Here is a 26,446-nt window from a genome sequence, read left to right on the forward strand (position 1 = left end):
CCCTGGATCAACTTGGTGGCCATGCTTGAAGAACATCCACCTCCATATTTTAGTAACTGAATTAAAAAAAAAGACATGCATAGAAACAGATTTAAAACCCAAGTGTTTTGCATGGGTTTTAGCAGAGTGCACATGGCATGAAGAGAAAGTTGTGTTTTAGCTGAGATGAGGATGACTGGTTAAAATAGACTTGTTTCAATGGCTGGCAGGGCTCTCTCAGTTCTTGGCACACACCGATGGCTGTTTGATCTTTCGAGTGGAACAGATTGTCAGTGTATTGTCACTGGGAAAGATAATGTCTAGGGAAGCCAGAATGGACAATGTAACAGAGTTTTAAATAGACTCACCCACTCCAAAATAAAAACACAAATGTAAACATGAGTCACCAAAGCAGAACATGTTTGTGATTACAAATGCATTTTTGTTGTTTTTACGCTCAGAGTTTGACTTTCTTTGCCAGCTTAACTGTTTATGTGCATCTCGTGGTTTTTTGAGGTTTAAACATAAAAATAAAAATAAATTATAGAGAGATTAATGATACTGCAGCGAGACATTTATCATATGACTGTGTTAAGATAAGCATTTAGCATAAACATCTGGGATAGAATGATAACGTAAACTCAGCATATTATGTGTGCGTGGCTTACACTCAGCCTTAATGCAGTTAAAAGTGGGGCAATTCAGCTAGCATTCCATTTCCAATTACTTCAGAAAATAAGGAGTGGAACTTCCAACTAGTCATTACGTTTCAGTAAATGATGTTTTACCCAACGCAATTATTTCCCCTTAGGGGTCAATAAAGACCTATTTATCTGTCGTTCTCAAACCAGTTCAGCGCAGAGTGGCGTAGGGATGAGCAAACAGCAAATTTGTATCATCTGTGGGAGTTAAACACTAAATTCTAAAATGATTACCTACTTTTCAGTCAGTGAGAGTTTTAAGGCCTATTGACTGATTGTATTCAGTCATCTTCAATGGTCCCTCTGTTAAAGAAAATTTCAGACTGTATGGTGTTGTTTCTGATGAGATATCCAAGAAACAGAGGCAAGTAATTCTACTTATCTCGTAGCAACATCTATATCTCAAATGTGTTTGCGCATTTTGTACACTACCATTCAAAAGTTTAGTGTCTGTCAGATTTTTTTGGTTCCACTATTTCTAGTCCACTAACTCTCATTAGAGAATTAGTAGACTGTTAGGTTGTGGTTATAGTTAGGGTTAGTAGAATAAGTTGACATGTAGTTGCAAAGCTACTTATAGCCAGTAGAATGTCTTTTGGGGGTCCATAAAAATAAAGTGTTAGCAAATATTAAGCAGACATTCTACTAATACTCGAATGACTGGTAGTTGACATGTAGTTGCAAAGTTACTTATAGTTAGTAGAATGTGTAAAGTGGACTGTCAAAATGAAGTGTTACCTTTTTTAAAGAAATTAATACTTTTATTCAGCAAGGATGCATTCGATTGTACAAAGATTGCAGCATAGACTTTTACAATGTTACAACATATTTATATTTCAAATAAAATACTGTTGCTATGAAATTTCTATTCATCACAAAATCCTGAAAAATCACAGTTTTGACAAAGAACATTAAACAGGACAACTTTGATAATACTAAGCACAAAGTCATCATATTAGAATGATTTCTGAATGATCATGTGATACTGAAGACTGTAATGATGACTGAGTAATGATGCTGAAAATTCAGCATTGCCATCACAGGGATAAATTACATTTTAAAATCTATTAAAATAGAAAAAAGTTGTATTAAATTGCAATAATGTTTCATATTATGTGCTTTTGGGCAAACAAATGCAACCTTCATGAGACTTTTTATAAAACATAAAATCATACCGACCTCAGACTTTTAAATGGTATGTAAATGTATTTTAAGTGCTAACATGAATATATCATGCTAGCATAATTTTTCATGGATGATGATTGGCGACAATATCAGCGTTTGCTGATGTATATCAACAAATGGTACTTGAACAGAGCAGTATAATAGTTTGACCTCACTCCAACCTGTGTAGATTGAATGCTCAAACTATCACGCACTTAAACTACCACTGTAACCAAAGTGGATGTCTACAGAAGTGGGGATAAAATCTTGTACAACCAGGCCAGAAACAGACTGACAAAGGAGATCAGAGTTGCTAAAAGAGGCTACTCTGAAAAACTGAAAAACCAGTTTTCATCCAACGACCCATCATCAGTCTGGAATGCCCTGAGGAACATCACCAACTACAAGTCACCATCCCCCCGATCTGTGGACAATCAACATCTGGCTGATGATTTAAACTCATTTTATTGCAGGTTTGAAAAGCCCTGATTCACACCACACACCGGCTCTGACCTGCACTTCACACATTCACCATCACCTTCTGCACCCCCATTACTCCCCCCTCCTGCCATCCAACCTGAGCTTAAGGTCTGTGTGGAGGACGTGAGCAGAGTCCTCAAAAAACAGAAGACTAGGAAAGCCTCAGGCCCAGACGGCATCTCATCTGCTTGTTTAAAAGCCTGCGCTGACCAGCTGGCCCCGGTCTTCACGCAGATCTTCAATAGATCATTGGAGCAGTGTGAAGTTCCCTGCTGCTTCAAACGCTCCACTATCATTCCTGTCCCCAAAAAACCCAAAATCACTGGACTTAATGACTACAGACCTGTCGCTCTCACGTCTGTGGTCATGAAGTCGTTTGAAAGACTGGTGTTGGCCCACCTGAAGGACATCACTGGACCCCTTCTGGATCCCTTTCAGTTTGCTTACAGAGCAAACAAGTCTGTGGATGATGCAGCACTCTCCCCCCTGCTCTTCTCCCTGTACACTAATGACTGCAATTCTAAAGACCCCACTGTCAAGCTCCTGAAATTTGCCGAAGACACCACTGTCATCGGTCTCATCCGAAAGGGTGACGAATCTGCTTACAGACTGGAGGTTGAACAGCAGGCTGTCTGGTGCAGTTATAACAACCTTGAGCTGAGCACGCTCAAAACAGCGGAGATGATCGTGGACTTCAGGAGGAACAGCCCAGCACTCCCCCCACTCACCATCATGAACAGCACTGTGGAAGCAGTGGAGTCATTCAGGTTCCTGGGCACTTCCATCTCTCAGGACCTGAAGTGGGACAATCACATTGACTCCATTGTGAAAAAAGCCCAGCAGAGACTGTACTTCCTTCGCCAGCTGAGGAAGTTCAACTTGCCAAAGGAGCTGCTGATTCAGTTCTACTCAGCCGTCATTGAGTCTGTCTTATGCACTTCCATCACTGTCTGGTTTGGTTCAGTTACCAAATCAGACATCAGGAGACTACAACGGACAGTCCGGACTGTGGAGAGGATTATTGGTGCCCCCCTGCCAAACCTCCAGGACCTGTACTCTTCCAGAATGAGGAAGAGAGCAGGTAAAATCATCACAGACTCCACTCACCTTGGACACCACCTGTTTGAACTGTTACCGTCAAGACGTCATATCACTGGCCACAAGAAAAGTTTCTTCCCACAGGCCATTTCCCTCCTGAACAGTTAACACTCCTCCCAAGGCATATGCCTTAAGTGCAATACTCCCACTGTTTAGTGCAATACCCTACAACTCAGGAGATACTTATATGTAGATTTATTTATTTATAATATTCAAAACACTATAAATATGTTCATAATCTGTAAATCTGAAAATGTTTATTCTGACTAAACCCAACTGTGATACTTTCATTCTCATATATTTTATTTTTATTTTTTATTCTTATAATTTGTAGTATTATGTTTCTTGTTTTATTTGTATTTGTATATGTCCACTGGAAGCCTCAGTACCAAAACAAATTCCTTGTGTGTGCAAGCACACTTGGCAATAAAGCTCTTTCTGATTCTGATTCTGATTCTGATTAAATGCTTACATTAGCCTTTACATCCAGTCTATGTGGTGCATTCTTGGTTGTGGTCATTCTTGCTTAAAAACACGCGTCCCAGTTTGAGTGTCAACTGCCATTCAAGCAACCCCAGAGTGTTTTAACCTGTGACCGTGGTCTGCCAGGAGGAATGGCAGTGAACTGCATGCTGGGAGGTTCACATGTGGCCTTAAGGCTGGTGAAGCAGAGAATGAGAGGTGGGGTTCAGTCCACCTGGGCTACAGCTTTACTTATTGAATAATTAAATGGAGAGAACTGAGGTCATCTAGAATGGGAGGCGGAGAAGCAAACAGAACTGATGGCCCAAGGGAGGGCCTACATCTCTATTTATAGTCTTTGCTCTCCTGCCTCCATTCTGCTCTTCACACACTGTAAATCAATGAGATAAGCACTCTGGGCTCGGGTTGTAGTGTACTTCCTCTGCTGATACACTCTACTTCTTTCTAACTCAGTCTCAACACCTCTCTCACTTTCTCTCATTTCTGAGGGATGGGAGATCAATGTCACATTGACTTTCTGCACACTACTCTTCACTGTTGACTGAAAAGCTGGGAACTGTACATTCATCCAAAAATGAAAATTATGTTGTTTTTCGACCCCGGTGCTTTTACAGAATATCTTCCATCGTGTTCTGCAGAAGATAGAAATGCATACAATGTCATGAGGGTGAGTGACAGAATTTCCATTTTAGGATGAACCACAATTTAAGGCCTTCCCATTGCGCCCTGAATGTCAGTATAAATAGACGGTGTGGTGTAGGGGTTTGAACTCAGGGCTGGTGACCCAGATTGCTGGTTTGATTCCCAACAAGGAGTTAGCAATCAAGCATCCCATTTAGGGGTGTAAAGTGATTACGGATTTGAATTATTGATTATGATGACTATTATAATATTTATAAGGTATGAAAACCATCCTTGCTCATTTGCAACAGACACAGAGCATGCAAGATTGAGGAAGCAAATGTGGCCTTTAATGAAGAAAGTTCAATGTGTGGATATTTTTGGAAATAATTATGAATCATTTCCAAATGAATCAAATTGGATCATTGCATGAACGTTAGCCTACATTAATAAATTCCTGCCTTGCTTTTTAACCCTTCGACATGTACAATCACACCGTTGTGATTAGAACGTTCAGTACATCATACAGACTATATAAACTGACAACGTGTTTTATTCATATCAAAGACACATTGTGTAGGTATTGGGTAACTATAAAATTTACTCTCTTCTCTCCCACTTCACTGGCCACTGGCTTTCATGTATTTCGGGAGAAGTGGATGAATTGACGTGTTGTAAATCCGATAGATACGATTGTCTGAATTCCGGTGCAACTAACATTATAGATCAGCTAACATGCTCATTATATAGTATAATATATATATAGTATATTATATAGTATAATATTTATAGTATATTATATAGTATAATATAATAATAGTAATAATAATAATAATAAGGTGATAAGTTCTAAAAAACTCAGCTAGATTGTTTTAAACTTGCATGTGAAAGGGTTAAATGTCACGGTCTTAGCAGTATTAGTCAACCTGCCTCACCATCTTAAGCCACCAGCTAGAAGAGAACTAAACTAGCACTTAGGAAAGATAAGTAAAGATTCGATCCTATATAACTTAAAATGAACATAATCAATGGGTGTAAAACTTGTCCTTAGTTGGTGAGCTGCAAGTCTGATTGATTCTGTGACCCCTTTTTAAGCTATAATGAAAATAAGGAGTTAGACATTGCATTTCCTAAGAGTCTTGCAAAAATCCCATGGAATCTGTATTATCCATTTAGTGCCTCTCTGAGCTTTGGTGTGATCTAGAGGCTGAGCAAAGGTTGTTTTACTTGTTTCTGAAAGCATAGTTTGCTATGTGAATTATAATGGCATAACTTTATGAGATCAATTAAGATAATTACATCCCTTCATTCCCAAAGCTTCAGTAAAATTATTATGAATCTTCATCATATCACTCTGTTTTGTTCTCTTGATTATTGAGGCAGGGATAAAAAAAAAGAAAAGAAAAAAAAAAGACCGGTTTATTAGCCAAAGGGTCAAACAGATGACTTTACTATCTTCAAGAATACATTGATGTGTTCCACTAACGTAATGAAAAACCCTTTAGGAGTACACGGAATCCTCCAGTGTTGCTTTATAAAAAACACCTTTGGGATTCGTTCTGTGTCATAAACATTAGGTCAGTACTTTACACCAAGACATTTCTTGTCAAAGAAAGATTTGTTTTGCCCGGACATTTCATTGGCTACTCTTCTCTGAATGTCAAAAACAAGCACTCCTCTTAAATGTTCAGCCATATGCGCTCTATGACATGACATTCTCTGCTGAATGACCTTTGCTAGAGCTTACAGTAATTCTGTATGAATTGGATTGAACAGTTAATGCGACAAAGGCTGCTTTTCTCTCCGTCCTTTTCTTTAGGGCCGAGGTTTGCAACTGGAGATACATGGACCTCTGAGTATTTGGACACTTGAGCCACAATTTAAAATTGGATAAATGCCTTTGCATTATATTAAAAATACCAAAGAAAGTTGCGTCTATTTTTAAAGAAATAAGTTTTAAAGCACACTTTTCAATAAAAAAATCACAAATTGTAGCTATATGTGTAGAAGTTATATTGATATTGTGATGAAGTACACTTGTAATTATTCTGCTAAGACACTAGTGTGAACTAGTGAGGAACTGACTTCATACATCTACGAAAAATGATTGAAAATGCAAACTTAGTTCTTAATTTGTTTGCAAATGGCAGTTGATTTATTGGACGTTTGTATCTAATGCAATGAATTTAGACATTTTAAGTGTGCCTAATTGTCCAGAAGTGTTTTCTGAAGGTCACTAAATGAAGCATGTTGAACTAAGTCAAGTGTGGAGACTGTAAGTTTTGTTTAATGTTTTGTATTGATGGCAAAGCTGAATTTTCAGCAGCCATTACTCCAGTCTTCATTATCACATGATCATTCAGAAATCATTGTAATATGCTTATTTTGGGGCTTAGGAAACATTTATTATTATTATCAATGTTGAAACAGCTGGTTTTTTTTTGTAGAAACCATGGGTGCGTCTCAATCATCTCCCTAGTTCAGTAGTAGTCAGGGCACTGACAGAGAGTCAGCCAGACTGTCTCAAAATCGCAAAATCATTCTAGTGCACTGAAATGTTCACTTTCTAAAAAGTCCTACTATTCATTGTGAAACTAGGGAGCACTGATGCTCACTATGTTCCCTTAATGTAAATTCTGAAGCACCAAACATAAATCAAGTTAGCCAACTCACTATAACGACAACATAACGACACACAATATATGTTTTGTTTTTTAAACTGAAACCATTATTTCATTATATTTCATCATACATATACATTGCTAGATAGGTAACATAATCTAGCTAACATTTATGGTGATATGGTGATATGGAACTGTAATACGGTCAACATTCAAGTATTCAACAGCACTATAATAACATTTATATAATATTATTAAGGTATTATTATATATGGAATATTATTACACAGCTCTACAGTTTAATAAAAATGTCTTATCTCATCGTGAACACATCACGGATAGATGTTCGTTGTCTAGCTTTAGTAAATCTAGCTAAAGAGCATATGAGAGTACGTTTGTTTGTTTGTTTTTTCACAGTTTTTAAAAAAGCCTCAATCATGTCAGGTCTGCCTAATGATAAATATGTACTGTAGTACTTCAGACTTTCATTCTATGCACTTTAGCCTTCATCTTTCTGGGTGTGTGTGTCAGTGGATTTCGATCAAAGAGCCTCATATGCTGTAAATCAATGTTAAACTACATGGATATGCCAGCGCTAAAAATGACTAATGATTTGATGTGCACTGGTCCATCCTCAGGCTCTCTTCACACTCTTGATAGGACCATTACCCCATCCAGACACAGATATATGCACACTTAGAGCTTGGAGAGGGATGAAAAAGGCGGACGGTGTTGGAGAGGAGTGAAGGAGGGAAGAGTGGCTCTCAACAGCACCTCAACCTCCCACTGCATGGGGGGTATTATTGAGCCAGTGTCTGTGCGCGTGTGTTTAATAGAAAGAGAGGACAGAGAATGAATGGGGGTTGGGGGTGGCATAGAGAAAGTCATTAGCGAAGAATGTAATCCAGAGAGTAATTAAAAAAAGGGAACATGGGGCCGGCCAAGTGCATCTCCGAAGGGTCGGATGAATCAAGGCTTTGCCTGGTGATGGTTTGTGTGAACAGGGGTTTAATCAACCCCGACCCACATCAGCTCAACCTAGAAATAGATAGAAAAAAATAACAAAGACGATTGTGCAATATGTTGGGAAAGTACAAGTTCAAGTACTCCTGTAAGTTCCCTGTGACTCGAACAATGTTGTTCCAAAACTTTAGGTTTTTATAACAGAATGAAAGTTTCTTATTATATATATTATATATATTAATATGTGTGTGTGTGTGTGTGTGTACGTGTGTGTATATATATGTATATATTTATATTTACCAACATTTAGTGGATAACTTGTATATGTGACTCAAGGTTGTTCCAAAACTTTAGGTTTTTGTAACAGAATGAAAGTTTCTTATTATATATATATATATATATATATATATATATATATATATATATATATATTAGAGGTGGGCATAGATTATTATTTTTAATCTAGATTAATCTCACTGTAATCTTGGAATTAATCTGGATTAATCTAGATTAAAATGGCTCATTTGAATTCTGCCGAAGGCATTCAGAATGTGTGCTACCCAAATAAATAACCTCGCAGGTAGTTTGTAAGATGGGCAGGGGCGGAGCTAGACTCTATTGGGGTACAGTGCTTCATCATGGGGCTCTCTGCTACCAAGTAATTTTAAAATTAAAACCGTAAAAAAAAACGTAAAAAATCTGATGAATGCATATGTAAAAATGTGTCACTTTTTGAGCCAAGTAAGCTTATGTTAAATAAAACACAAAGACTCTCTCGTTCTTTTCTTTTTAATGCGCCCAATTTATATTTTCTCTCCATTTTCGAAACCATTCTCTACATTATACATTCGCACCTCACGCCACACACTGTACTCCTGACAAGTAGGCCTACCTTATACACTGTTTCGGTTCATTTATGACCAGTGTTGGGGAGTAACGGAATACATGTACCGGCGTTACGTATTCAGAATACAAATTATGAGTAACTGTATTCCGTTACAGTTACAATTTAAATAGTTGGTATTGAGAATAGTTACATTTTTGAAATCAATGGATTACATAACGATACTTCTCTGTTTCACGAGTTTATTCACTCTCTAAATAAATTAAAGCAACTCCATGCATTTCCCAGAAGCCCCAATATGAAAACGAAAAAATGCACGGTGTGCGTGATCAGTGAAGTCACAATGGAGTCGGAAGAGGAGCAGCAGGAGCTAGAGGTAGATGCATAACAACAGATCCAGGGCAAGAATACGTGTCTATCTTGGAAATTCAAACAGCATTTCACATTAAAGAAAGAGAAGGGAGGATCTTCCTGGGTCTTCCCGTCCAGATCCAATGCTACCACATCTTCAAATTACTAGTATTATTTGAAGTTAACATTATAAAATACGTAGACCTACACCACAAAACTAGTTGAAGATAAATTCTTTAAAATTGGCCAATTCCGTTATAAACGTGACATTTACAGTCAAAACTTGAAATATAAATTCTCAGAAAATGATTTAATACCAATATATTGAAACGTCTGTTTATATCCATACTCCCTTAATAAAGGAGTCCAGACATTAGAAAAATATTTGTCTACACATGGGTTTTATATTTAATATGAGGGAAACATGCGTGACACAAAACAATATTTAACTTTTAGGTGGCAAAAATATATTTTATACAATAATATATATATTTTTTAGTAATTCTGTGAATTACACTGCGCAAACCAAAGTAATACTACTTCCCACCGGATGAAGAAGGGTTGGCTCTCAGTCTCCACAGAACATAAAATATTCATTTTATATTATTTTATTTTTTGTGTTTGCATTTATGAGGAAAAACAATGTTACGGACACGACAGTTCTCCGTTAAGGACCTGAGCGCTCTGAAAGCGGCACTAAAAGATGCTTTAAAACTTTCACAGAGACATCCAACAGAAAGCACAAAAACTTTCTTTAAATTGAATTTCGTTTTGTATTAATTGTATCTTAATTTTAATCAATGTTTCATCAACCAATTGCCTGGATTTAATAAATAAGAAGTACATATAGCAGACGATAGATAATCACGAAACGGAGGTGCCAGCGTGTGAACTGGAGCTCGTCTCATAAATGAACCGAAACTCAGCGTATAAGGTAGCCTACTTGCCTCACAGATATGTCTAATTTTAAACAGAACAATTCAAAAAGAAAGAAAACTGACTACAGACTGCTCTCTGCCTATGTAATCCGTATGAAATGTGCATTTCTCTCTGGCGCGTTCACTACTGAAGATCGCGAGTCAGCATCGTCAACTTCATCTTAGCCGACACTGACAAAGAAAACACTTGTTTATTAATAAACAATTAAAATATCTCCTTGCTATATTTGACATATTCATAATCATTACTTTTGCCGGTTCTTTGTGACAGCTTTTAGATACTTTATTGGCAGCGCCGCCCTTACATGTTACATGAACACGTCACCACTGCACCCCCACCCCACCAGAATAGGCCTGTTTTGTAAGCCGGATTTGATGTCTGCATTCTTACACTTATAAAAGGCAATTCAATGTGGAAGTAATCCAAGTATTCAGAATACGTTACTCAGATTGAGTAACATAACGGAATACATTACAAATTACATTTTTGGGCATGTATTCTGTAAAGAAATACGTTTTGAAAGTATCCTTCCCAACACTATTTATGACTCGCAAGAAGAGCTCCAGTTCACGCGACGGCGCCTCTGTGTCGTGATTATCTATTGTCTGCTATATTTACTTCTTATTTATTAAATCCAGGCAATTGGTTGATGAAACATTGATTAAAATTAAGATACAATTAATACCAAACGAAATTCACCTTAATGAAAGGCTTTGTGCTTTATGTTTGATGTCTCTGTGAAAGTTTTAAAGCAGTCTTTCAGTGCCGCTTTCAGAGCGGCCACGTCCGTAACGGGGAACTGTCACATAACACTGTTTCCCCTCATAAATGCGTTCACAAAAAATAAGACAAATTGAATATTTTATGTTCTGTGGAGAGCCAACCTTATTGCATCCGGTGGGTAGTATTACTTTTTGTACTTTTGCCACCTAAAAGTTAAAGTTTTTTGTGTCACGTCCGTTACGGATGTGTATTTCCCTCATATTAAATATAAAACGCATAGACTGATATTTTTCTAATGTCTAGACTCCTTTATTAAGGGAGTATGGATAAACATACGTTTCAATATACTGGTAGTAAATGCCCCCTACAGTGCAAATCGGCTAGGTATACATCTAAAATATGCGCTAAAATATCAAGGTGAAAGTCATCCTAGCTTGCAACAACAATAAACAACAACAACAACAAAATATTTATTGCCGGTCGATAGGCGCATCTCTTATAATTCATATATAGTTATTGTATATGTACATGCACTGACAATGAGTTGCCTCCTCAAGAAAGTGAGTGGGAGACATTTATTTTGAGAACTATGAGAATTGGCATTTATGGCAACATGAGCGATATTGGGCAGGCGGACAAAGTTAAACAGTTTAACTATAGGAAAATGTGAGGGATGCAGTAAATTCAGGATCTAGCAATGGCAGTGCCAACAGTGAAGCTCATGTGTTTACTTCCTGTATACTGCAGTCAAGAAGGAACTCCTTCTAGCTAACATCCAACAGTGCAGAGACTTGGCAACCGTCAACGATTACATTTCTTTGTGCAAAATTGTCATATGTTTCTTCCTGTGGATCAATGTGTTAGTCTTGTTTGACCTTGAAGTTTATGAGCAAAGCTATCAAATGCATGTTGTGAGTTGATATTGTTTTAACAGATGCCTGTTTTCACACACACTAACAAGGCTAACTTTACTGTGGGTATTGATCTGAACTTCTCAAAGGTGAAGGTTTAGAAGTTGTCGGCAGCTCTGTCATGAAATGTTAAAAAGACAGTTTGAGCTCTTAATTAAGATTGTGATTAGGCCTGACAGCGTGTTTACATGATTAATAATGGAACATAATCAATCTGGATTTTTGACCTAGGGAATTTACTGTGGAACTGTACCACCTAAAGGTTTTGTTTTAGTTGCCTCATTTTGGTAAAAACCATCCCCAACAACAATGGGGAACTGCCGTCTGTTGCATGACTCAACCGTTATGATCTTCAAACTATCTCTGGCGGCGTCCCATACAACACATCTAATTTGCACTCTTTCCAAAAACGAAACAGGAAAATGAATTGGTTTACGAGTTGGAGGTCATCCAGGTCTCTGGAGTTTACCGCTCATGTTCCTTGTAAACCACCCTACTGTAAATGAATTTCTGCAGTAAGCAGTACAAATATTACATGGATGATTTCATTCATTAGTCTCAAATTGACTTACCCAGAACTCCCTTCTTTACACTCCCAGAGCTGATGTGAGGTGGTATTAAAAACATGGCACATCTGTCGGCCCGATTTAATACTTCCTTCAACACTTTCAAAGAGGAACTCCAAAGAGTTTAGGCTCCGTGGAGCTCGCCGCATGATTACAGACCTAGGATGCTGCCCTTTTCAAGCTGTCATTTGGAGACATGATGGAAATTAGCTCACGGTTTCCCTCCATCATTACCCTGTGCATATACATCCACATTGCCTGCACTTCCTATGCTGTATGGTTTGACCCTTTTGCCCTTTCTTCAATTGAATCTGGAAAATGCATTTGCAACAGCAGACGGAGCGGAAAATGGGTTTACCCGTGACTCCCAAGCACTAAGTGGAATTTTATATTTTTTTCTTTATCCAGGGAATGTTTTTATTTTTTGCGTATATGCATTGTGATCATTGTTATTCTTATAAAATGTTCTTTCCCATTCGCATTGCAATTCTCATCAAACAAGAGCGCTGAATCGCAAAACTGTGTGTGTATCTGGGAGCACGGCCTAGCGTGTTATGTTTTATTTCTGCAGCCGCCCTGCTCCATTGTGCTACACGTTTAATTTGGATAAAGCATCGGTGGGGCTAATAGAAAGGGTACATTTAAACGGCAAGTCTCTATAGGAAAAGGGACTGCGGAGGGTAAATTGTTATTTCAGCACTGAGGGAGGAGGGAGATTTTTGAGTGGAGAATCAGATCTGCTTAAAAACAAGAAAAAAGAAAATAATGAAAAAAGAAATTGTGAGAGAATGGAATGGAAAGAGAAAGTTAGGCTTATCTGTCCGCAGCAGCAGGCTTGAGCTCACAGCATAACCACACGTCCCTGTTTGCTCCAGAGACCTGCCGGGGTTTAAGTGATATCAGCTGTCTCAGGGTCAGAGTTCTAACACTTTTTTTGTGGTCATTTTCCAAATCCCTAAAAGAGCCGGTATGGCCAGATAGAAGCGCTGTCAAGAAAGGACCCATGAACAGATACAGTGGCAAGACAATGTCCTTTCTTGTGGTCTCAGAGTTATTGTGGTGTCAACAGATTGTGTGTCAACATTATCTGTGATTGTATGGACAGCACTGCACTGTGGATGACTACAATGCAGTCTCTAGAAGAAATTGTTTCCAAGGCTACAGCAAAATTTAAAGTGAAGTAAACAATGTCACCTGGGAAATGAAAGACACAAGTTAATGTCAATATTCAGCCCTCGCATTAGTCATGTCACAATCAGTTGATACATAGACATAGCAAATGTTACAATTGAAATACCATACAAAAATACCAGTATTATCATAAGATAAATACAACCATCACAAACTGTGGGGGAGCCATGGGACAGTGATTTTTTTGTTTTGTTTTGGTTATGTTATGTTGTGTTGTGTTGTGTTGTGTTGTGTTGTGTTGTGTTGTGTTTTATGTCATGTTATATGTCATGTTAAATTGCATGTTAATTTATTTTTTTAATACAGTGGTTTCACCAGCTTAGTTGAAAAATGAATTAGTGAAAGTATATATTATGAATAACAATTGGATAGAAAGTGATTGCTCCTAATTAACTTCATTTACCATGGTGTTTTTTAATTTAATGTAATTTAATTTAATTTAATTTTATACCTTTATTTCATATTAGCTTAGTTGAAAAATAATTAAAATTTGAGTGTATATTACAGATAGCTTATATGAAAAAACTGATTGCTTGTAATTAGTACGGCTTGTTAAAAAGACATTTTGTCAAAATTCTTCTCTGTCTATAGTGAATACATATTTTATTGTAATGATTTCTTCTCCAGTGGGACGGGCCGTCGCTTGAGAACGAGAATGAGGCTGTTGGTACACACAGTCATTACCACATTGAAAACACTGTACTTGAGCACAGTGCTTTCTTGCGCAATGTGATTCCAGCTCTGCAATGAGGCAATTACAAGAGCAGACAGTTATTCTTCCTCTCGCAGCACGAATAGATTCAGTTTTAAAAGCACACCGTGTCCTTTATATTGCTGCTGCGGGGTTGGGGGGTCCGGCCTGCTGGGTGAAAGTTATAGCAATGATAGCTTGTTGAGATGCAGGCAGGAAAAGAAAGTCATTCACTTGTTCTCACAGCCACTCATTCTGCTTCCTGTGTCTTGTTGTTTCTTCTAGGAGAGATCTGTGCGTTTAAGATTCATGGGCAGGAGGCTCCATTTGAGGCCGAGGTGTTGAATAGGACATCGGGTGAAGGGGTGCTGAGGGCCCGGGGCCCCATAGACTGCGAACAGCAGAAGGAGTACACCTTCATCATCCAGGCTTACGACTGTGGAGCCAGCCCAAGTGGAGCCAATTGGAAAAAGAGTCACAAGTGAGTAGAGAGACTCTCCTTTGTGGCATAATCTACGTAGTTTGACTGTCTCAAGCTTTAGTCCACATTTATATAATCTGACTTATTATGACATAACATTATTTAGTTTAATTAAGTCTAATTTTAATTATATAACTAAAAATAGGAGTCTTTTAAAAATGAGAGCAAATCAGTGACTCAATCGGTGAAAAAGACTTCAATTCAATGACATTTGGGGCATTACAGTGCCCTCCACTAATATTGACACGTTTGGTAAATACGAGCTAAGGCAGCTGTGAAAAATAATTCTGCATTGTTTATCCTTTTGAACTTTCATTCAAAAACACATTATGAAATAAATGTTTTTCTCCAATGCATGTTGGCCACAATTATTGGCACCCCTAGAAACTCTTATGAGTATAATATCTCTGAAGTATATTCCCATTCATGTTTACGTTTTTGTTTTTTTGAACACCAGGGTGACTAGGAGCATAAAATTATCAAGCCATGACTTCCTGTTCCACAATAGTATAAATATGAGGAAACACAAAGGCCAAATTTTCTTAATTATTCATCATAATGAGTAAAACCAAAGAATATAGTTCTGATGTGCAGTAAAAGTGTGTTGACCTTTACAAAATAAAAAAATGTAAAAAACTGTAATAAAATAGCTAAAACATTGAAAATCACCATTTCCATGATCAGGGCAATGATTAAGAAGTTCCAATCAACTTAAGATGTTATACTTATCTGCCTGGAAGAGGACATATGTCTATCTATATTGTCCTAATGCTCATTGATGAGGACAGTTTGAGTGGCCAAAGACTCTCCAAGGATCACAGATGAAGAATTCCAGAGATTAGTTGAGTCTTGGGGTCAGAAAGCATAAAAAAATGAATTGGAAAGTCTGGAACTTCAAAAGGAAAAAAAAGAAATATACCCCATGTCCACGGTTAAATATACTGCTGGATCTTTAATGTTGCGGGCCTATTTGCTGGAGGTCCTGGACATCTTGTTCAGAGACATGGTATTGTGGATTCTAGCAAATACCAACAGATAAAAAAATCTAAACCTGATCCCCTCTGCTAGAAATCAAGGGCTGTGGATCTTTAATCGTGAAAACGATCCAAACCAAACATTAAAATCAACACAAAAATTTGTCACTGAGCACAAAATGAAGCTTTTGCCATGGCCGTCCCAGTTCCCTCTGAACCCTATAGAAAATGAGTGGGCTGAACTGAAGAGGAGAAGTGCCAACATGGAGCTGGGAATCTGAAGGATCTGGAGAGATTCTGTATGAAGGAAGGGTCTCTAATCTCGTGTCAGGTGTTCTTTAAACTCATCAGGCATTATAGGAGAAAACTCTGAACTGTTATCTTGGGAAAAGGACGTTGCAATAATTGGGTGCCAATTTGTAAACTATAGAAAAACATTTATTTCGTAATGAGATTATCCCCCCACTTTCAATTGTTTTACTTCAAAGTGCATTTTGTGATTTTTTTTAATGAAAGATTAAAGGATAAACAATGCAGATCTATTTTTACAGCCGCTTTTGCTCATATTTACCAAGGGTGCCAATATTAGTGGAGGGCACTGTATGTACAGTATGTAGTCCATAATTACTGTTTTACTCTTGATGTGGCACGTCACCTAGAAAAGTTTGGTCTAGTGGTTCAAGTACTGGTATTTAGCATTTTGTATTTTGGATAAAAGCTACAAAATACTTCAGCTGTAGTCTACAGCTGTGAGAAGAGCAATCACCTCTGTGATGTGGACTGTGTGAATTAAGGGACTGGTGTCCTGCTGTGCAAAATGATCCATTCGTTTAATTCATCATCTCATTATCAAAGTTAAAAGCAGAATGAAGCTTAACCACATTTGTGGATGCTTTTGAGGCAGAAGAGCCATGAGGAAACCAACTGCTGTGCTGAGAGTTAACCAGCCTAGACCATTATCGGTTTCCTTTGGAGTTGTATTTAATATTAACATGGTAGTCTAAGATACTTCCTAGAGCCCTACCACCATATTACCATTATGGTAGTGTTCAAAAACCATGTATTACCATGGTACCATGCCAAAAAATAAATAAAAAAATGCAGTTTTCACTTCACTTCAACAAAAATGCAGACCACCTAACACCCCAACTATGGATGAGACCGAAGCTGAATGCTATGATCGGAAAGGAAATGACACATTCTACAGAGTCCCTAAAGGGACACGGAGATGGGGAAATAAATGTGATGAGAGGAAAAATATATTTCAATGCTTTTGCATTCTCCCAAAATTATATAGTTGGGTTACTATACTGTGTATATAATTTGCGGGCATCAGGGAGCTGCTATCAATATGCAAGGTATTGAAATCGCTTTTGAATGCGTGTTTGCTTTTTACTTTCACTTTCAAAATCACTCATACTCTGTGACTACTGACCACACATATTACAAGATATTTGTCAATACACTCAGGATCTGTTGCACACCAAATCCTCAGACATCGTCCTGTTAGTCATCTCTCCTTACGATCTCCATGTGATAAGTGAAATCTGAAGTACTGTAATGTAACCTACATGCCTAACCATTTGCCTTTAGGGACTCTGTAGAATGCGTTTTTCATTCGGATTTATGCTTTGGGCACATCCCTAACCCCAACCACCAATTACCCTTAACTAAGCTATTAAAATTACTTTTTTTCAGTAGTGCACAAATTACCCTTAAGGCTGTAATACACTTCGCAACTTTTAAAATGTGATATATATTTTTAAAACAATAGGAATCACACACTTTCCAACTTTGTAAATGGTTACTGAGGGAAAACCGTTTTAATTTGTCAATTGTCTTCTAGCAAAGAGACACATGTCGGTGTGAGTTTGTTGTGTTTGTATCAACCTAAAAGTCTGGAAGTGTGTGTTTCCCAATCTTTAAGTGGATGATGCCTCTAACCACTTAAAGTCGGAAAGGACATGATGCATAGTGTTTTAAAATGTGTTCAGGGGCCAGTTGAACATAGCCAAAAAGTTTTTAGGGCTAACCAGTCTTTTTGGATTCAAATTAGACCAATCTACCTTTTTATGTAACTGACTTTTTCTTCTTTAAGAAAAAGTTACTAACTAGTAAGACTAGTCTAAGCAGTATATGCAACTAACCACATTTAAAAAAAATCATGTATGCCAGTCTTAAGGATCATATACTACTAGACTTCCTAAGATGACTTAGTTGTTCTGAAAAACAAACTCACACAGAAAACTGCTCATTGCTTGGAGACACCTGACAAATAAAAATTATATGTTCCAAAATTTACGCAAACAAACATGTTTAGATAGAATCATATTTGAAGCTAAAAGCCTGATTCTGTGGCCATTATACACTACAAGATTTTCTGTAAAAGTTGAGATGATATTGCCTACAGAATTCAAGTGTAGGGTTTTTCAGCCTTTAGTTTATAGTATATGTAATGAAAAAATCTTTATATATTATGTAAACATGTCAGACTGCTGTTTTCTTCCCTATTTCATTCAATGTTAAACTTTTTCAATGTACACATTTTTAAGTTGATGAACTGACTGTTTCTATTTTAAATGTTGGACGGTTCACTTACATACACTGACTGATTGAAGTGAGACAAACACTTCATCAGACTAATACTAGCACAATGAGTTAATGCATTGTTATGAGCTGATTAATCACTTGATTAATTCAGTGTTGGTGCTTTTTATTAATTATTGTTATTATTTTGTTTATACAGGTCTATATTATTATTATTATTAAATCAGCCAGTAAACTCTGTTTTAAAACAATTCAAGTTTAAAGGGGGCTTAGTATGCAAAATTCACTGTTGTATTGTTTTTGAACACAGTTGTGTCCACAGTATGTGTACACAACCACCCTATTGTGATAAAAATCCATCCACTCATTTTTTATTTGAATGTAGCCCAGCCCCTTTTCAGCGCTTAAACCACTCAGTTTAAAATCTTCCTGGTCTGCTGACATTTGTTATGACATCCACTTCAAACATTACAATGCTCATGATAACTTTCGTTAACTCTTTAATAAGTAAATCCACTTCACCAGATAATTACTTGTCGACAGCGGTGCCATAGAAATATACAGAGCTACTGCAAAAACGGAAGTTCAAAGACAAAATTCTAAAAGTGTCTGCATGCTAATAATGGCTGTTTCTCTGCCGCACAAGTTCTAATAGAATTATAATGATTATTAAAACTTTATAGTTATTGACCTTGGTGTGAAAGAGCCTTTAAAATGTGCTCTCGTCACCTTATTTCTCAAATCAGAGTGAAGTTTAGTGTACCGTCCAGCCCTTACTCGCTCGCTCCTTCCATCCTTCTTTTTTCTCTCTCTGTCCCTGGTGGCACTCCAGGAAATAAGGCACTACAAGCACACATACACACACAAATACTTGCACACATTGCTACACACCCAGCCCTGGCTGGCCCTGCATTGATGACCCATCAAGATGTTTACAAAGGTGCCGGAAGCTCCGTATGTGCACGACAATCTCTCTTACAATAGCAACTCACTGCAGCTGGAACACAGCTCTGATGAAGTGCAGGAGAGAGCCGTGCTTCAGGCACCTACTGCTGTGAGAGAGAGAGAGAGAGAGAGAGATGAAGAAGTGCTTTTGATTTCACAGCTTGGGCCGTTCTGATGAATGTCTCTTGACACCACGGTACAGAGGGGTGTGCAGGAATGTGTGCTTGCAAGAGATCGCATAGTACAGGATATCAGCGGGATTATCTAAATGCAGGTCCCATTATCTTAATGTCTCCATTTAGGAAGACATACAACAACACATGAATTTATGTTTTTGTCAAAGAAGGTCACAGCTGGTTTGACTTAACAGCAGACACCGAGCTGGACTTCTTTAAGATTTAATGTGAGCTCTATGTATTCCAATGAAACTTTCTCTCACCCCTTTTATGGCGGGTTATTATAATGATTTGGGAAGGGAAAGTAGGGACATGTTCATTTTACATTAGTCTTTTTATTGTACTTGATACATTTTAGATTTTTTTGGATGTCTCGCAGAAAATATATATATATAATGGAGACTCCAATCACATCCATAGCCTATAATATATATATATATATATATATATATATATATATATATATATATATATATATATATATATATATATATATATATATATATATTTTTTTTTTTTTTTTTATAGGCTATGAATGTGATTGGAGTCTCCATTTCATGTGTGATGAGATCAATTTCTTTGCATAATATGTTTTAAATGAAACTGAAGAAAAATACTGTACTGATACTACTGGTATCAGTCAGTACTAAAAAAATAAATTTGACGGTACCAGCATTTCTACCGGTGGTACCAAGTAAATTTGGTACACCACTGATAGAGGCTGCTTTCATGCTCTCGTTCGTGTTTGTCAAAGGTTTCTATTTACAGCATGTTTTTACAAGCGTTGAGCATTGTAGCCAATAATAATCATATGACGATGAACGCATGAATGAAATGACCTATCAGATGTGCTAATCCGCCCAACACCGTTGAAAACGTTGGGGTGGTGATGGCGCAGTGGATTAGACACATGCCTTTGGTGTGAGAGACCCGGGTTCGAATCCACTGTGAGACACCAATGTGTCCCTGAGCAAGACACTTAACCCCTAGTTGCTCCAGAGGCGTGCGACCTCTGACATATAGCAATTGTAAGTCGCTTTGGATAAAAGCGTCAGCTAAATGAATAAATGTAAATGTAAAACGCACAAGGTTTTCCCATTATAAACAATAAAGTGTAAACACAATGTAAATAAGAGATTCATTGTACAATTAAAACAGCATTTTTTTGTTATAACAGAAGTTTTCGCGAGAGTGCAGAATTCAGTGAGCTTTCACTTTAGAGATTAACAGCCTTTAGTGATTATTAAAGGAGGGCTCTTCTCTTGCTTCTTTCTGTTTATTACCCATTCACAATCTGAAGACAAGCTTAGTTTTTCATGCTGTTAAGTACACCGCAAAGTTTCCGGATTAACAACCATATTTAAATGCACAGTTGAATTGGAAACAGCATTGATTGACAGTGATAACCACTGGACGAGACAAAACTGAAAAAAATTTAAGTACTTAATTCGACAGTTTTTGCTCGGGTACCGAAATGTTAGTGGTGTTGGTACAGACTACTGAAACTTTGGTGCCTTGACAGCCCTATGTATACTGTATATACATAATTGCAGTTAAACTTTATTTAACATTTCCCAAGTTAAAATTAAACACCCTCAGCCTATGTTTTCAGATATCCAGATGTTTTTAATTGTGAACTTTCAGATTCATTCATAATGAAATGCATTACTTAGCAATGATTGTATTAGCAGGCATAGTGCAGGCGTACTGTAGCTTCATCTGCGTTCGTGTCAGTGTGCAGAATGCAGTTTGATAAACAACAGCTTAATGTCTGATGAGTAATTTTATTTTGATGAAACTGCTAATCAAGCCATCTATTCTACCTGCACGACAATACTATTGTTATCAAGTAAACATGTTTAAAATACTTAAAATTAGATTACATTAACCAAGGACATGAACATATTCAATTTAAATAATCAGTCTGGCCATGTGTGGTCTCAGTACAGTTTTTAGAGAATAATTTCTATCTGTCTTAATTAATTTCTTTAACGTGTAAAGTTATTCACAATTCACTTGCACAATTCGGAGGTGTTATATCAGTCTGTCTCAGTACAGTTAACATCTCTTTTGTTCCTCACCCTGATTAGTTGTTCTCTATCTTTCCCCCTGTTTCTATTTCAGGGCTGTGGTTCATATCCAGGTGGATGATGTAAATGAGTTCTCGCCGGTTTTCAGGGAGCCGTTGTATCGTGCCACTGTAACCGAGGGCAAGATCTATGACAGCATCCTGCAGGTGGAGGCCTGGGATCAGGACTGCTCTCCCCAGTACAGCCAAATCTGCAACTATGAGATTGTTACACAGGAGACACCTTTTGCTATTGATCGAAATGGTAAGTCTTAGATAAGAAGACGTGTGAAAAGTTTAAAAATGCATAAGGTGTAAAGCAGAAGTATTCTGCTAGAAATTCTTGAAATTTGTAGTTTTATTTGCCCTTAATTGAACCTTTTATATTACTGCTAACCTTTTATTTTCACTTATTTTATTATGCCAGTTATTATTTATTTTTATTAATACTTTTCAGCAAGGATGCATTCAATTGATCAATAGTGCTTATTTTGAACTTTCTATTTCAAAAGTAATAATATACTAAGCAATACTTTTAGAATGCTGAAGAAAATGCATAATTTTCCACAAAAATATTAAACACAAAAATAATTAAGTTTTCAACATTGATAATAATAAGAAGTGTTTATTGAGCTCCAAATCAACATATTATAATGATTTCTGAAGGATCACGAGACACTGAAGACTGGAGTAATGACTTAAAATAAAATATAAATTCTGTCAAAGAAATTAATTACATTTTAAAATATACTCAAATAGAAAACGTCTCGGTTACGTATGTAACCCTCGTTCCCTGAGTAGGGAACGGAGACGTTACGTCGGATGACGACGAATGGGGTTTCGCTTAGAACAGATATGTTTCTTCGCTTAGGAGCCAAGACTGAGCTCAGGCGATCCCCGCGGTACAGCGGAAAGTGGCAGGCAGACGTAACGTCTCCGTTCCCTACTCAGAGAACGAGGGATACATACGTAACCGAGACGTTCCCTTTCGTTGTCACTCCGAGTTACGTCGGATGACGACGAATGGGGTTACCAGTCTAATCACGCCACCTTCTCGGCTGTCTTCCAGTGCCCTGCGTAAATCTGAGATCCTTGAGACTGGCACGGACGAAGGACTCCTATTTAGCACAGGAATACCAAGGTACACTGGGGGGCATATCCCATAGCTTAGAGGAAATATGCAATTATTGCCAACCCAGAGGAGGGGGGGGGACTTAGAAAATACACATATGACCCAGAGGGATGCATATGAAGAACACTGGGGTGTCCAGCCGCAGGTGGAATATTTCAACCCCAGGGGAGGCAAGGTGGCTTGCCAAGGGAAAGACACATGCTCAGAGAGGCTTAAAGTGGAAATACATATGTGGGGGTCGCTCAGAGGAGGGACCATGCACACGGGAGGCACCTACCCGACGCGCAGGCAATAGACACTGGCGCCGACGTCAGGAGTGCTGGAGGAACTCAGGGCTTTCAGAGAAGCTCGCCTGAGGAGAAATCGCACGTATCCTGTCCGTGGAGTGGAATGGCGAGCAAGCGAAGACACCTGAGCGGGTCCAGTACTAGCTGGTTGAAGCAAGTACATGAGAGGACACTGGCTCCACTCAGAGATTGTAGAATCTGGTGAATGTGTTAGGTGTCGCCCAGCCTGCAGCTCTGCAGATGTCTGTTAGCGAGGCGCCATGCGCTAGAGCCCGAGAGGACGCCACACTCCGGGTGGAGTGGGCAGTCACACCAAGGGGGCGCAGTCGACCTTGCTGCTGGTATGCCGAAGCAATGGCGTCCACTATCCAGTGAGACAACCTTTGCTTGGAGAGAGCCTTTCCCTTCAGCTTCCCACCATAACAGACAAAGAGCTGGTCTGAGGTCCTGAAACACTGCGTCCTGTCTACATAGGCGCGGAGAGCGAGTACTGGACAGAGCAGTGCCAAGGCTGGGTCTGCCTCCTCCCGGGGCAGCGCTTGCAGGTTCACCTCCTGGTCCCGGAAGGGAGTGGTAGGAACCTTGGGCACATATCCAGGCAGGGGTCTCAGGATCACGTGAGAGTAAGCCTGCCCAAATTCCAGGCACGCTTCGTCAACGGAGAATGCGTGCAGGTCCCCTACCCTCTTGATGGAGGCCAGTGCAACAAGAAGCGCTGTCTTCATAGACAGGAATTTAAGCTCGACTGATTGCAGGGGCTCAAATGGAGCACTCTTCAGGGCAGTTAGAACCACTGAGAGGTCCCAAGAAGGAACGAGAGGAGGGCGAGGCGGATTTAGTCTCCTCGTTCCTCTCAGGAAACTGATGACCAGGTCGTGCTTCCCCACCGACTTACCTTCGATGAGGTCATGGTGTGCAGCAATGGTGGCAACATACACCTTCAGGGTGGAGGGAGACAGCCTTCGCTCCAACCCCTGTTGAAGGAAGGAAAGCACAATGCTGATCGAGCATCTCCGGGGGTCTTCTCGGTGAGAAGAGCACCAGCTGACGAAGAGGTTCCACTTCAACGCATAGACGTGTCTCGTGGACGACGCCCTAGCGGAAGGGATGGTAGCCACCACCGCTGGTGGTAGGGTACTCAAACCTGCCTCGTCCCATCCAGGAGCCACATGTGGAGGTTCCAGAGATCGGGACGAGGGTGCCATAGGATGCCACGTCCCTGAGAAAGAAGGTTCTTCCTCAGAGGGATCGGCCAGGGAGGTGCTGTCGCGAGGAGTACTAGTTCGGGGAACCAGGTCCGGTTGGGCCAGTAAGGGGCAACCAGAATGACCTGCTCCTCGTCCTCCCTGACCTTGCGCAAAACCTGTGCAAGAAGGCTCACTGGGGGAAACGCATACTTGCGGCCCTGCAGCCAGCTGTGCGCCAGAGCATCCGTGCCGAGCGTGCCCTCGGTCAGGGAATAAAACTGGGTGCAATAGGGAGACTCGTGAGAGGCAAACAGATCTATCTGTGCGTCCCCGAACTGGTCCCAAAATCAGCTGAACCGACTGGGGATGGAGTCGCCATTCACCAGGGAGGGGCTGAAGCCGTGGCCCACAGAACGGCTGCACAGTTCAGGACTCCAGGAATGAAAATGGCTCGAAGCGACCTCAGATGCTTCTGACTCCATAAGAGGAGGTGGCGGGCGAGTTGCGACATACGGCGCGAGCGTAGACCACTTTGACGGTTGATGTACGCTACTGTGGCGGTATTGTCTGATCGGACTAGTACGTGTTGACCCCTGAGCAACGCCCGGAAGCGGTGCAGGGCAAGGCGTACTGCCAGCAACTCGAGGCAATAGACATGCCATACTGCTCAACACTACATGCGAGAATCACTGAGCTTCAGGAGCAACCTTGCTCAACACCTAAGTGTGAAGAAATTCACTGAACTTCAGGAGCATTTCTGCTCAACACCTGGTGTGATAAATCTCACTGAATTTTTCAGGAGCATTTCTGCTCAACATGAGAGTGTGACAGCATGTCCATAGCGCATGGCGCCCCAGTCCGTGGAGGCATCTGTTGAGACAACAACATGCTGGGAAGCTCTTCCAGGGGCACTCGGACCCGTAGAAAACTGAGGTTCGACCACGGGTTGAGTACTGACCGCAGGTCGGAGTAACTGGTACTCGGAGGGTGCCGTGTTGCAATGCCCACCTCGGGACTCGGTCGCGAAGCCAAAGCTGAAGCGGTCTCATATGAAGCAATCTGAGTGGCGTACCGCGGCTGCAGATGCCATATGCCCCAGGAGCCTCTGAAAAAACTTCAGTGGAACCGCTCTCTTGCGCTTGATAGTCTCTGGCAAGTCAGCAATGGCTGAGTGGAGAAGGCGACCAAGTCCATACCGAGAAAAGAGCTCCTCTGCACGGGGCAAAGTTTACTCCTTTCCCAGTTGACCTGAAGGCCCAGACGAGCTAGGTGCCGGAGCACTGGGTCCCTGTATTCGCAAACCTGGTCTCAGGAGTGAGCTTAAGACAGCCAGTCACCTAGATAGTTCAGGATGCGAACCTCGTGTTCCCATGGAGGAAGAAGGGCTGCCTCAACAACCTTGTTAAGGCGCGAGTAGACAGGGCTAGCCCGAATGGGAGAACAGCGTACTGATATGTGCTCGCCCTGACAGCAGACCGTAGGTATGGTCTGAGTCGAAGGAGAACGGAGACATAAAAGTAGGCGTCCTTCAAGTCGATCGCTGCAAACCAATCCTGTGGCCGCACACATCCAGAAATGCGTTTGGCCAGGAGCATCTTGAACGGCAGCCTGTGAAGGGAGCGGTTCGGATGCGTAGGTCCAGGATTGGCCGTAACCCCCCAGAATTCTCCGGGACAACGAGGTAGGGGCTGTAAACCCGGACCTCATTTCTGCTGAAGGGACAGTCTCAATCGCACCCTTCGCCAGTAGGGTCAACCTCCGCTCTCATGATAGGGCATAGCCATCGACCAAAGTGGAGCGGACTCCCCTGAAGCGGGGAGGAGACCGTGCGAACTGAATCGCATAGCCGAGCCGATGGTTCGCGCGACCCAGCGGAACAGATAGGGAAGCTCTAGGCAGGCTCCCAACTGTGCCAGCGGCGTAAAGAACCACAGACGTCCCCCCGGTGGTGCAGCGAAGCGGAATGACCGGCCCAGACGTGGACGGCATACCGGCCTCGTGTGGGGGCAAGGTCAAAACCGCACCAGGCCAGGGAAGGACCAGCGTTCCACGGAGGCCTGCTCTGTCAGGGGTCTGGCGACAGAGGGGGACAGGGGCGAAACGGTCCGTGGACGGCACGCCGTGTCGTCCGCCTCTGGGACAGAGGGGGACGAGGAGAGCACGGCTTGTGGGCGGCGCTCTGTGTCGTCCGAGAACTCTGTATGCTCAGAGACGAGAGAGTCAGCTCTTTCTGAATAAGGATTCTTCCCCAGCCCTCCACCGGGGAAAGGAGTGGCCCTGCTACCAACTCCTGGAAAGAATTGAGTCTCATCTCTGAGCAGCC

The 26,446-nt window shown here is 40.2% G+C and overlaps 1 protein-coding gene across 1 annotated transcript in view; it reads left to right on the forward strand.

Annotated features, from left to right (window-relative positions):
- clstn2a (calsyntenin 2a) overlaps nucleotides 1-26,446 on the forward strand; it is a 265,852-nt gene that overhangs the window by 166,199 nt on the left and 73,207 nt on the right. Inside the window, exons 3-4 of the mRNA XM_077233060.1 lie at nucleotides 14,612-14,807; nucleotides 21,574-21,782. Coding sequence (XP_077089175.1) covers nucleotides 14,612-14,807; nucleotides 21,574-21,782 — 405 coding nt within the window. The remainder of the gene's footprint in view (nucleotides 1-14,611; nucleotides 14,808-21,573; nucleotides 21,783-26,446) is intronic.

This window comes from Siphateles boraxobius, unplaced genomic scaffold (genome assembly GCF_051911475.1).
Source record: "Siphateles boraxobius isolate OS27281-9 unplaced genomic scaffold, OSU_SipBor_1 1, whole genome shotgun sequence".
NCBI lineage: Eukaryota > Metazoa > Chordata > Actinopteri > Cypriniformes > Leuciscidae > Siphateles > Siphateles boraxobius.